Source organism: Hemitrygon akajei, chromosome 31, assembly GCF_048418815.1.
Source record: "Hemitrygon akajei chromosome 31, sHemAka1.3, whole genome shotgun sequence".
NCBI classification, from domain to species: Eukaryota; Metazoa; Chordata; class Chondrichthyes; order Myliobatiformes; family Dasyatidae; genus Hemitrygon; species Hemitrygon akajei.
Window position 1 is genome coordinate 12093124 of NC_133154.1, and position 12978 is coordinate 12106101.

The following is a 12978-nucleotide window of genomic DNA, read 5'->3' on the forward strand; positions in this document are numbered from 1 at the left end:
ACATCATTGCCTTGACTATCTTCTGATGAATTCTAAATAATTTTCAAACTCATCTTTTTCTTTGATTTAATACTAATATTCTCTTGATTCCTTCTTATACTTGCTGTAAAGTCTTTTCTCATGAATTTCCTTAGCCTCGTTTCCTTTATCACCTCTTTTCATGTGATCAGACTAGTTTCTATGTTAATACTGATATCAGTTATATACTCTCTAGTTGCTGTGTGATTTCACGCTTGAAATAGCCAGTTAACTTCACTAGTGGACAAATTATAAGAATCCATTCTAAAAGATGATATACGAGCTTCACCTTCATTTAAATCAGGGACAATAACAAATTCACATTCAAAGTTTCATGAACAATTGGAATTTTTAAGATCTCAGAAAAGGGTTGAAGAAAATTTTGATGTGGTCCACTGCTAAGCTTTTGAAAAAATCCTACATTGCATGCAGACAAGTGATAGAAGTAACAATCTTGGGGCTGAAAGGAGAATGGAAGATTGGACCCTAAACTGGTTCTGTGGCTAGAAGCCTGGTAATCTTTGATTTTTTGTTTTGTGACTGGAAGGGTAATACCAATGGGTTCCATAGGGCTTGTACTTAAACATTAATTTATGGAATATATATTCAGTGGTCACTTTATTAGGTATACCTGCACACCTGCTTGTTAATGCAAATATCTAATTAGCCAATCAGGTGGCAGCAACTCAATGCATAAAAGCATGCAGACATGTTCAAGAGGTTCAGCTGTTCAAACCAAACATTAGAATGGGGAAGAAATGTGGTCTATGTAACTTTGACCATTGAATGACTGTAGGTGCCAGACAGGACAATGAGTATCTCAGACACTGCTGATGCCAGGGATTTTCATGCACAACAGTCTCCAGATTTTATAAAGAATGGTGCAAAAAAACAAAAACACATCCAGTGAGCATCAAGGTGAAAACATCTTGTTAATGAGAGAGATCAGAGGAGATTGGCAAGACTAGTTCAAGTTGACAGAAAGTCAACAGTAACTAAAAAAAACATGTTAAAACAGTGGCATGCAGAAACATCAAAGTAAATGGGCTACAGCAGCAGAACTGTTCCATTCCTGTACCTAATGAAGTGGCCACTGTGTATAATAATAATTTTGACCTAAAATATATACAGCATGATTAATAGCATGTGGATAATTCTAAAAATTGGCTGCGTAGTTGACAGAGTAAAGCTCCAGGTCGCAAGAATATATACAAGGTCTGGATAATTGAGCAGAAGAACAGCAAATGTAATTTCAGAGAAGTTTGAGACAATGTAATAGGGCAAGAAAATACACAATTAAAGTACAGAGTGGTGTGGAAGAACAGAAAGATCATCAGCACAGATCATTAGGTTATTGAAAAGGTTGAATATTTTATAAAGAGCAGAGGTCTTATGAATTTGTTTCTGGACACCATATTGCAGAAAAGATGTGACTGCACTGGAGTGAGTGTACAGGATATGGCCAGGACTGAACAAACATTTAACAGTAACGGTTGAATAAGCATGGGGTTTTCTTTTAGGAAGATGAGTGAAGACTTAATTGATAACTAGAATTTTTTCTCATATAAAAGAATTAATTTTTTCTTGAGGCATTAAGACCCTTTGCCTTAGCCAAAAGATCACGAATCAGGACCCAGAACTCTCTGATAGAACTACCTGAAGGAAGGTGAGGAAAAGGATTTCACCCATCCCCTCCCCTCAAGAGTGTAGTAATGCATCATAAATTCCTTGTCTTAAAAGGATGATAGGGGCAGAATCACTCATCACATTTAAATAGTACCAGCAGTAAGCAGCTCTGTTTAAAGCAGGCACTGATAGCAGAGCTCAAATCATTTCCTCGGTGTCACAAGTTTTCTATCATTTCTATAGTCTGCCTGATTCAACACATACATTAAAATTAGCTACAGGGTGATGTCACACATTTAGTGTGACAAAAGATCCATAGTTAGCTTAATGCCAAAAGGGAGCTGAGTGTCTAACTCTCTGCAATTCCAAACTGTACAGTGCTTATAAAAAGTATTCACCCCCTTGGAAGTTTTCAAGTTTTATTGTTTTACAACATTGAATCACAGTGGATATATTTTGGCTTTTTTTTTGACACTGATCAACAGAAAGACTCCTTTGTGTCAAAGTGAAAACTGTTATCTTCAAAGTGATCCAAATTAATCACAAATATAAAATACAAAATCATTGATTACATAAATATTCAACACCTTTACCATGACACACTAGGTCAGTGGTCCCCAACCACCGGGCCACAAAGTATGTGTTACAGGGCCGCAAGGAAATGATATGATTTGGCAATATGAAACGATGAGTCAGCTGCACCTTTCCTCATTTCCTGTCACGCCCACTGTTGAACTTGAACGCACGTGAGGTCATCAGTCGGTCATTAACTTACAACTACTTGATGAGTAAAAAAACAAACATCGCTTGAGAGTTTCTTTGGAAGAGGTGGTAGAGGTCATAAAAGGCCTAATGATGATGATAACGCAGAGACAGTTGAGGTCGAGACTGCAAAAAAAAAGCTTCCTTCAATAGAAAATACCACAAGTCGTACATAAAATATGGCTTTAATGCGACCGGTGACTCACACGCTCCAAGCCTCCCCCGTGTGTGATATGTGGAGACAAGCTGTCTAATGAGGCAATGAAGCCCTCAAAACTGTTTCGGCACCTTGAGTCCAAGCACCCTGCACTTAAAGACAAACTAATTGAGTTCTTCGAGTGGAAAAAATGTGAGCATGCAGAACAGAAACAAGTGCTGAGAGCCACCACCTCCACAATGCTGCTGCTCTGAGAGTGTTGTACTTAGTGGCTAGCCGTATTGCTAAGGCTAAGAAACCTTTCACTATTGGTGAAGAATTGATTCTGCCTGCTGCCAAGGACATGTGCCGTGAACTGTTGAGAGAAGCTGCAGCTAACAAGATGGCACAGGTTTCTCTTTCAGCTACCACAGTTTCAAGGAGAATCGATGACATAGCAGAGGACATCGAAGCACAGCTGTTGAATGGCTTAATGAGTCACCATGGTATACTATTCAGGTCGATGAACCTCTCGATGTCGACAACAAGGCAATACTGCTGGTTTATGTGCGATATATATTTCAAGACGATGTGCACAAGGATATATTGTGTGCACTGCCGCTGCCAACTAACACAACTGGGGCAGAACTATACAAGTCTTTGAACGACTACATGTCAGGCAAACTGGACTGGTCATTCTGTGTTGGAATATGCACAGACGGGGCTGCAGCTATGACTGAACGGCTGTCTGGTTTCACTACCCGAGTCAAAGAGGTTGCTCCTGAATGCCAGTCTACACACCGTGTCATATATATAACGAGATGCTGGCTAGCTGAAAAATGAAAAATGTCACCTGATCTTAACAGCGTAATGAGTGACATTGTTGGAAATTATCAATCACAAAAACCCTAACTCATGTCTGTTTGAGCAGCTTTGCGAGGAAATGGATGCAAAGTACAAACGCCTTCTCTTTCACACTGAAGTCAGGTGGCTATCAAGGGGGAGAGCCCTGGACAGGGTTTTTGAATTAAGAGGGCCGCTACAGAGATCTCTTTCAGGAAAGAGGTCACCACTGGCAGCACACTTCAGTGACAAGGAGTGGATAGCAAAACTTGCTTATCTGTGTGACATCTTCAACCTGCTCAATGAACTCAATTTGTCACTTCAGGGGAGAATAACAACTGTCTTCTGTCTTTGGCAGATAAAGTGTCTGCTTTCAAAGCCAAACTGGAACTGTGGGAACAGCAAGTGGACAGGGGCATATCTGACATGTTCCCAACATTAGGTGAAATTTTGGGAGAGACTGAAGCTGCACCGTCATTCTCACACCTGATGCGCAATCACCTATCTTTGCTGTCAACAGAATTCAAGCATTACTTGCCAACTGCAAATGACCCAAGACGTGCAAAGGAATGGGTCTGTGACGCATTTGTGAATGTCCCCGGTGAATCGTCCATGTCAGCACGGGAAGAAGATCAACTCCTTGAGCATGCAAATGGCGGTGGGCTGAAGAGTATGTTTGACATAACATTTCTGCTGGCATCCTGGATCAAAGTCAAGGCTGAATATCCTGAGATAGCCACAAAAGTATTAAAACGTTCCATTTCCAACATCATATCTCTGCAAAGCGGGGTTTTCTGCAAAGAATGTAACAAAAACTAAATTGCTGAATAGACTAGACATAAGGAAGCCCCTTCGAGTATCGCTGTCTCCCATCACTCCTTGATGGGACTGTCTTGTTGCAGGGAAACAAGCCCAGGGCTCCCACTGATTCAGCGATATTGGTGATGTAAATGATTTTATATGTTCATACGAGGAAAATATGCGCTGTGTGTTTAATACCCAAACATTACTTAAAATGTTATGATGCTATTAACTGGTAAGTGACTTATAGTGGACTTATCACTATATTCATCCTAGGAAAATATGTGCTGTGTGTTTAATATTAAATTTGTTAGATAAACCCTTTTAGAAACAAAATTGAGTGTATTAGCCACTTATAATTGCACTGATATTCCAGTCGTGATTAACACCCCACCCCACCGTCAGCCAGTCCGCAAGAATATTAAACTGGTCCGTGGTGCAAAAAAGGTTGGTGACCCCTGCACTAAGTCATCACTAGTGCAGTCAACTGGTTTTAGAAGCTGCACAACTAGTTAAATGGAGATCACCAGTGTGCAGTCAAGGTGTTTCAATTGATTGTAGTAAAAATACACCAGTATCTGGAAGGTCCAACTGCTGGTGAGTCAGTATCCTGGCGAAAACTATACCACAAAGACAAGAGAACACTCCAAGCAACTCCGTAAAAAGGTTATTGAAAAGCACAAGTGTGGAGATGGATACAAGAACATTTCCAAGGCACTGAATATCCCTTGGAGTATAGTTAAGTCAATCATCAAGAAATGGAAAGAATGTAGGTGTAAATCTGCCTAGTGCAGGCCACCCTCAAAAACTGAGTGACTGTGCAAGAAGGGGACTAGTGAGGGAGGCCACCAAGAAATCAATGACAACTCTGGAAGAGTTACAAGCTTCAGTGGCTGAGATGGGAGAGACTGGGCATACAACAAATGTTGCCTGGGTGCTTCACCAGTTGCAGCTTTATGAGAAAGTGGCAAGAGGAAGCCACTGTTGAAGAAAACTTGCATGAAATCTCAGCTAGAGTTTGCCAAAAGGCATATGGGAGACTCTGAAGTTAACTGGAAGAAGATTCTATGGTCTGATGAAATCAAAATTGAGCTGTTTGGCCATCAGACCAAATGCTATGTTTGGCATAAGCCAAACACTGCACATCACTGTGGAAGACACTAGCAGTATGGCGGAAGTTGCAGAGCATCAGGGGTCAGAAGTGTGTGAATTTGCCATTACTAGGGAGAAGGTTCTTGGGAAACTGAAATGTCTGAAGGTAGATAAGTCACCTTGACCAGATGGTGTACACCCCAGAGTTCTGAAAGAGGTGTGGCTGAAAAGATTGTGGAGGTATTAGTAATAATCTTTCAAGAATCACTCAATTCTGGAATGGTTCCAGAAGACTGGAAAATTGCAAACATCACTCCATTCCTCAAAAAGAAAAAAGAGGCAGAATAAATTATAGGCCAGTTAGTATGACCTCAGTGGCTGCGAAGATCTTGGAGTTAATTGCTACAGATGTAACTTTGGGGTACTTGGAGGCACGTGATAAAATAGGCCATTGTCAGCATATTTCCTCAAGGGAAATTCTTGCCTGAGAAGTTTAATGGAGTTTTTTGAAGAAATAACAAGCAAGTTAGACAAAAGAGAATCGGTTGATTCTATGTACTTGAATTTTCAGAAGACCTCTGACAGGGAGCCACACATGAAGCTGCTTAAAAAGTTAAGAGCCCGTGGTAGTACAGGAAAGATACTACCATGGATAAAGCATTGACTGATTGGCAGGAGGCAAAAAATGGGAATTCAGGGAGACTTTTCTGGCTGGCTGCCAGTGACTAGTGGTGTTCCACAGGGGTCTGTGTTGGGACCGCTTCTTTTATATGTCAATGACATGGATGACGGCATTGATGGCTTTGTTGCAAAATTTGCGGACGATGCAAAGATAGCAGGAGGAGAAGTTAGTTTTGAAGAAGTAGAGAAGCTAAAGAAGATTTAGACGTATTAATAGAATAGCCATAGAAGTGGCAGATGGAATACAGTGCTGGCAAGTGTATGGTCATGCACTTTGGTAGAAGAAATCAAGGGGTAGACTATCCAAATGGGAGTGAAAATTCCAAAATCTCAGGCGCAAAGGGACTCAGGAGTCCTTGTGCAGGATTCACTAAAGGTTAATTTGCAGGTCGGGTCTGTGGTGAGGAAGGTAAATGTGATGTTAGCATTTATTTCAAGAGGACTAGAATATAAAAGCAAGGATGTAATGTTGAGGCTTTATAGAGCACTGGTGAAGCCTCAGTTGGACTATTGTGAACAGTTTTGAGCCCCTTATCTTAGAAAGGATGTGCTGAAACTGGAGAGGGTTCAGAGGAGGTTCACAAAAATGATTCCAAGATTGAACAGCTTGTCATTTGAAGAGCATTTGATGGCTCTTTGCCTGTATTCACTAGAATTCAGAAGAACGTGGGATGTTGTAATTGAAACCTATCGAATGTTGAAATGCCTTGACAGAGTGGATGTGGAGAGGATGCTTCCTGTGGTGGGAGAGTCTAGGACAAGAGGACACAGCCTCTGAATAGAGTGGCATCCTTTTAGAACGGAAATTAGGAGAAGTTTCTTTAGCCAGAGAGTGGTGAATCTGTGGAATTTGTTGCCACAGGCAGCTGTGGAGGCCATGTCTTTATGTATATTTAAAGCAGAAGTTGATAGATTCTTTATTGGTCAGGGCATCAAGGGATATGGGGAGAAGGCAGGAGGCTGGAGCTGAGAGGAAAAACGGATCAGTTATGATGAAATGGCAGAGCACATTTGATGGGCCAAATTGCCTAATTCTGCTCCTATATCTTATGGTATTATAATGAATACCTTGTTAAAACAACCCCCTTATCAATGCTCCAGTTATTCTAGACTTTCTTCATCAGTTCCCTTCACACTTGGGATCGTGTTTACTTCGCACTCTGTTGCATGCAACTGTTTTTTTATAAAAATGTAGTAACTATAATTTAGCTGTGTCAAAACAGGGTATTACCATTGCACAGCAAAACCTTTATAATTTCTGCTAATATTCCAGATACTAAATGGTTGCATCACAATGACTGGCATTATTGCTCAAAATTTTCTATATTCATGGCACACATTCAGATTTTCAATCCCCATGTTTTTGACACATCAGTGGCCTCATGGCTACCCTTCTCTTCCCTACCATGCAGAGTGTTCTTTAGTTTCCCTCCAACCTCAAACTGCTGACTTTACTTGTCCCTATTCTCATTAACATTCCACAGAAACTGATTTCCTCTTCAGCCCTTTAATAATCAGAACACTCATTTAATTCCTGTCATTGCAAACTACCACCCATCTCCAACCTCCTTTTCGTACCCAAAGTACCTGAATGTATTGTAGCCTATCTAGAACTGTCTAAATTAGTTTACAACTTGTACCAGAGATGAAAATGTCTCTGATTAAAGTCATTAATGATACCCTATACGATTGTAATGAAATAATTTTCCTTAAGTTGCATGGAATTTTTTGACTACACCTTCTGTTCCAAACTTTGTACTTGTTGATATCCAATTACAGCAAGTGAATCTAGCAAAGGCTTCCATCTTCTGCACTATTCCCTCTGACTTCTTCCAAAGACCTATCATTTATCGTCCAAAATCTCAGTTCCAATAGAAAATAGACAATAGGTTCAGGAGTAGGCCTTTCGGCCTTCGAGCCAGCACCACCTTTCACTGTGATCATAGCTGATCATCCACAATCAGTAACCTGTTCCTGCCTTCTCCCCATATCCCTTGACTCCGCTATCTTTAAGAGCTCTATCTAACTCTTTCTTGAAAGCATCCAGAGAATTGGCCTCCACTGCCTTCTGATGCACTGCATTCCACAAATCCACAACTCTCTGGGTGAAAAAGTTTTTCCTCAACTCTGTTCTAAATAGCCTACCCCTTACTCTTAAACGGTGGCCTCTGCAAGCGTTACCTCACCTCCTCCACCATTATTTTTACACTCAGCAACAATTGCTGGAAGAACTCATTGAGTCAAGCAGCATATGAATAGTCTATGTTTTGGGTCAGGACCCTGAATTGGGACTGGGAATGTGAAGTGAAGACAGTATATGGTGAGAAGGAGACTGTTACAGAGTGGTAGGTGACTGAAAGATTAGGGAGTGTGAAAGGGTGAAGGAGATATGAAATGATGGGCAGATGGAGCCAGGTGGGGAAGAGGAGGGGTTATTGTAGACACAAAGGATGGCAGGTGACAGGTGGAATCAGAAAAGGAGGGAATTAGTTAGCTGAAATTTATAAATTCATTAATATTCCACAGAAATCACTTTCCTCCTCTTCAGCTCTGTAACCATCAATGCACACTTTAACTCCTGTCTTTGCAGCATTAATTATTCAACAACTTAATATAGCCTATGAGAAATTTCCTTGAAGAACTGATGATCATTTTCAGCACTCTCTGCTTACACTTAGCCATTGACCCCACCCCTCTCTGCCACATATATTTGGAGCTGAATCAGAAATTTTGCACTTTTGATCGGTGATCAGTGGTGTGCCTCAGGGACCTGTTCTGGGACCCCTTCTCTTTGTGATGTTTATAAATGACCTGGATGAGGAAGTGGAGGGATGGGTTAGTAAATTTGTTGATGACACAAAGGTTGGGGGTGTTGTGGATAGTGTAGAGGGCCGTCAGAGGTTACAGCGGGACATCATTAGGATGCAAAACTGGGCTGAGAATTGGCAGATGGAGTTCAAATTATCTGGTAGGTCAAAAATGTTAAGACTTGACAGCGTGGAGGATCAGAGGGATCTTGGGGTTTGAGGCTATAGGACACTCAAAAGTTGCTGCACAGGTTAATTGTGTGGTTAAGAAGGCATACAGTGTATTGGCCTTCATCAACCGTGGGACCGAGTTCAAGAGCTGAGAGGTAATGTTGCAGCTATATAGGACCCTGGTCAGACCCCACTTGGAGTACTGTGCTCAGTTCTGGTCACCTCACTACAGGAAGGATGTGGAAACTATGGAAAGGGTGCAGAGGAGATATACAAGAAAGTTGTCTGGATTGGGGAGCATGCCTTATGAGAATAGGTTGAGTGAACTCGGCCTTTTCTCCTTGGAGCGACGGAGGATGAGTGGTGACCTGATAGAGGTGTATATGATGATGAGAGGCATTGATAGTGTGGATAGTCAGAGGCTTTGCCCCAGGGCTGAAATGGCTAACACGAGGTCACAGGTTTAAGGTGCTTGGAAGAAGGTACAGAAGAGATGTTGGGGTAAGTTTTTTTTTAATGCAGAGAGTGCTGAGTGTGTGGATTGGGCTGCCAGGGATGGTGGTGGAGGCGGACACTATAGGGTCTTTTAATAAGACTCTTGGATAGGTACATGGAGCTTAGAAAAACACACACAAAATGCTGGTGGAACGCAGCAGGAGAAGCGCTGTCGACGTTTCGGGCCGAGACTCTTCGTCAGGACTAACTGAAAGGAAAGATAGTAAGAGATTTGAAAGTAGGAGGGGGAGGGGAAAATGCGAAATGATAGGAGAAGACCGGAGGGGGTGGGGTGAAGCTGAGAGCCAGACAGGTGATTGGCAAAAGAGATACAGAGGTAGAGAAGGGAAAGGATCATGGGACGGGAGGCCTAGGGAGAAAGAAAGGGGGAAGGGAGCACCAGAGGGAGATGGAGAACAGGCAGAGTGATGGGCAGAGAGAGAAAAAAAACCTTAATATATCTAGAGGAGGCCATGGATAGACATATCAGAATGGGAATGGGACGTGGAATTAAAATGTGTGGCCACTGCTTTCTCTGGCGGACAGATTGTAGGTGTTCAGCGAAACGGTCTCCCAGTCTGCGTTGGATCTCACCAATATATAAAAGGCCACACTGGGAGCACCAGATGCAGTATATCACACCAGCCGACTCACAGGTGAAGTGTCGCCTCACCTGGAAAATAGAGGCTTAGAAAAATAGAGGACTATGGGTAACCCTAGGTAATTTCTAAAGTACAAGTTTGGCACAGCATTGTAGGCCATAGGGCCTGTGTTGTGCTGTGGGTTTTCTATGTTCTATCTGAAATATGACATGAGATAAAGTTTTGACTGCATATCAGTGCCATCAAAAAGACAGTCTAACCAGTCTGAATTGTTTGATTCCAACTCTCCCTTAATTTGCCAGCGAAAGCCTTATCCATGTCTTTGGTACCATAAGACTTCACTATTTCAGCCTTCACAGTCAGAGATCCACATTCTTCAGTTCAACTGAATTCATCCAAAACACTTACCTCTATGCCCTACATTGCACTAACCCTGTTTGACACCAATTACATTGGCTCTCATTTAAGCAAAGAATTTATTTAAAATGCACATTTATTTTCCATTTTCTTCATGATCTAATACTTCCCAATCTCCTTCCACTAGAAAACCCTCCAAGGTGTTCTACCCTTTTGATCCCATTAATGTCCTTCAATTTTGTCACCCATGCATTCAGTTAAGCAGATTGCTAACTTCCTGAATTTCCCCACAAACCCCTTTATCTCCTTTTCTTTTCCTAAGAAACTCTGACTATTTTTGTGGTCATTTCCCTGCATACCTTTAATGTGACTCAGCATCAGCTTTGTCTGACAATGTTCCTGTGAAATGCCTTAGGCTGTTCTGCTACTTAAAAGTGCAATGTATTTTTTTCTTGCTTTAAAAACACTGCACTCAGTAATCCAGTAACAAAACTGAACTATTTTATTTTCAGAAGCACTTTGCCTCAGGGTATATACGAATGCAGAGAAAAAGTTCCATAAGAAGTAGCAGCTTCTCAACACATTGTCTTAATGGCCCTTCTTTACAGTTGACCTTCAAATGAAATGGCATTAATTTCACTGTAGGCTTATTACAAGCCAACCAACCTTATGAACAAGTCTTTATCAGACCACAAAAATCTACAAGAAAAGGTCAATCAACGCTTGCAGATTTTGTACTGGAAATCTTTCCATCCAGCACCCAACATATTTTCACCCTAATATGTTGGTCTAAACTAACTTAGCAGTTAGTTCTGAACACTCATCACAGGGCTATCCCAGCATCGGTTGTAGAGATTACGAACAAAATTCTTCAACAGTTTTCTTAATCCTAGGCTGAAATCACTAGGGACGTTACTCTGTCAAGTAAATTCAGGTACTTCTGCATATGCTAGTTAATATAAGGCTGGTCTAATTGGTGAATGCAGTAAATAAAATAAGGAGTATGCAACAGTAAGGTTAAGTTTCAAAATCTTCTCAATACAGCTTAGTTGGTCAAGTGCCTACAAACTAAAAATTAAAAATTTGTTTCTGTAAGATAGTAACATATTATTTAGTATTGCTCAGCTTGTGCCAATGCTTGAAACTAGATCAACAAGGATTCTTTACAACTTGTGTTCTCACTATTATATTTTTGTAATCTTTTGCACATCGGTTGTTTCTAAGTCTGTTTATATAGTTTTTCATAAAATTCTACAGATTTCTTCTTTTTTCTGTAAATGTCTAAAAAAAGCATCCCAATATCACACAATCTTTAAAGAAGAAAGGCCGCTACATTTGTACATTCATTAAAATACCTACCATTTGCATAAGGGCTCACCATCTTCTTATTAGTCATCACACGAGCTGTGGCATTGTTTACCTGAGGTTCACAGATCAACATAGAACCAGCATGTTAAACAAGGAAAAGGTCAGAGTTTGAAACTACAGAACATGCAAGGTCTAGCAAAATCAATGAAGGTTTACTCTAACTATTACAGTCACAATATTATTTGAATTAGAAAGAAATTTACAATTTACTTTTTATCTCAATATATATTATCAGCATTTATTAATTATATTCAAAATATTTTAAAACATTTTCAAGGAGGACACTCAAATGTAAACCTTTGTTTCTCAGGCAAATAATTTCCAATTCTCTCTGCACTGAACAAATGAATTGACATGAGTTTACACTGAAATAGCCAATAAAAATCTGAACAGTTTGTTTGCTTGGAGTTTCTTTGAAGGAGGGGGCAAATCAGTAGCAATATATGGACTTACTTTATAGTGAATAACTTCTGTGGTGCAAAATGAATTGTTAAAAATATTAGGTAATCTATTCTGTCAAATTGGTAACAATTGATTCCTTTGGCTGTAGTTCAGACAACCATCTCCAGAGCCTATACCTCTTTCACGAGACAATGATAGGTTAGGACAGAAAATTATGCCAAGTCATTGGAACTGCTCAACAGAAAGATCAGGTATAGTACAATTGTGTTTGAAAATTCAATAAACTTGAGGATAATGCAAGATCAGGAAAATACAGACACTCAGAAATTAATTGATGCACAGCAAATTAAATTTTGTGAGGACAGGGAGACAAAACAATTTAAAAGCAGTATTAGTGAGGGGAGGGGCTCGTGTTCAAAATTGGACGTTAGGAATGCATACCTTTGACGATGGCAGGAAAAGTTATGAAAGATCTCAAAAAGCCTTTGCAAAGTTTGATTTTACAGATATCAAAAGGGAAACAAGACAAAACAAGGAAGTTATTCTCAACTGGTTTTTGTCAATTGTTGGTTGGGGTTCAAGTGGAGAATTGCATCCAATTCTGAGCAGACCACACTTCAAACTGATGCTAAGTAAGCCCTCGTAGGAAGGACAGAATGTTAGCGGGGTGAGGAATGAGTCCGCAGAAGCTGGGTTAACACTCCACAGAGGATGATGAGAAGAGTTAATAGTATTCAAATAGCATTTAGAGTAGATAGTGTCTGGATGGAAGCACAGCAACCAAAGGCACATTTAAAATAACTTGTTTAAAAAAAGG

General features: G+C 40.5%; 1 protein-coding gene across 17 annotated transcripts in view; it reads right to left on the reverse strand.

Moving 5' to 3' along the window:
- Nucleotides 1-12978, reverse strand: part of LOC140719458 (RNA binding protein fox-1 homolog 1-like) — a 267927-nt gene that overhangs the window by 42718 nt on the left and 212231 nt on the right. For all 17 annotated transcript variants that reach the window (XR_012096911.1, XR_012096912.1, XM_073034145.1 and 14 more), the window contains one exon: nt 11751-11811. Coding sequence is in view for 15 of the 17 variants with exons in the window: in XM_073034145.1 (XP_072890246.1) it covers nt 11751-11811 (61 nt within the window). In the remaining 2 variants the exon portion in view is untranslated. The remainder of the gene's footprint in view (nt 1-11750; nt 11812-12978) is intronic.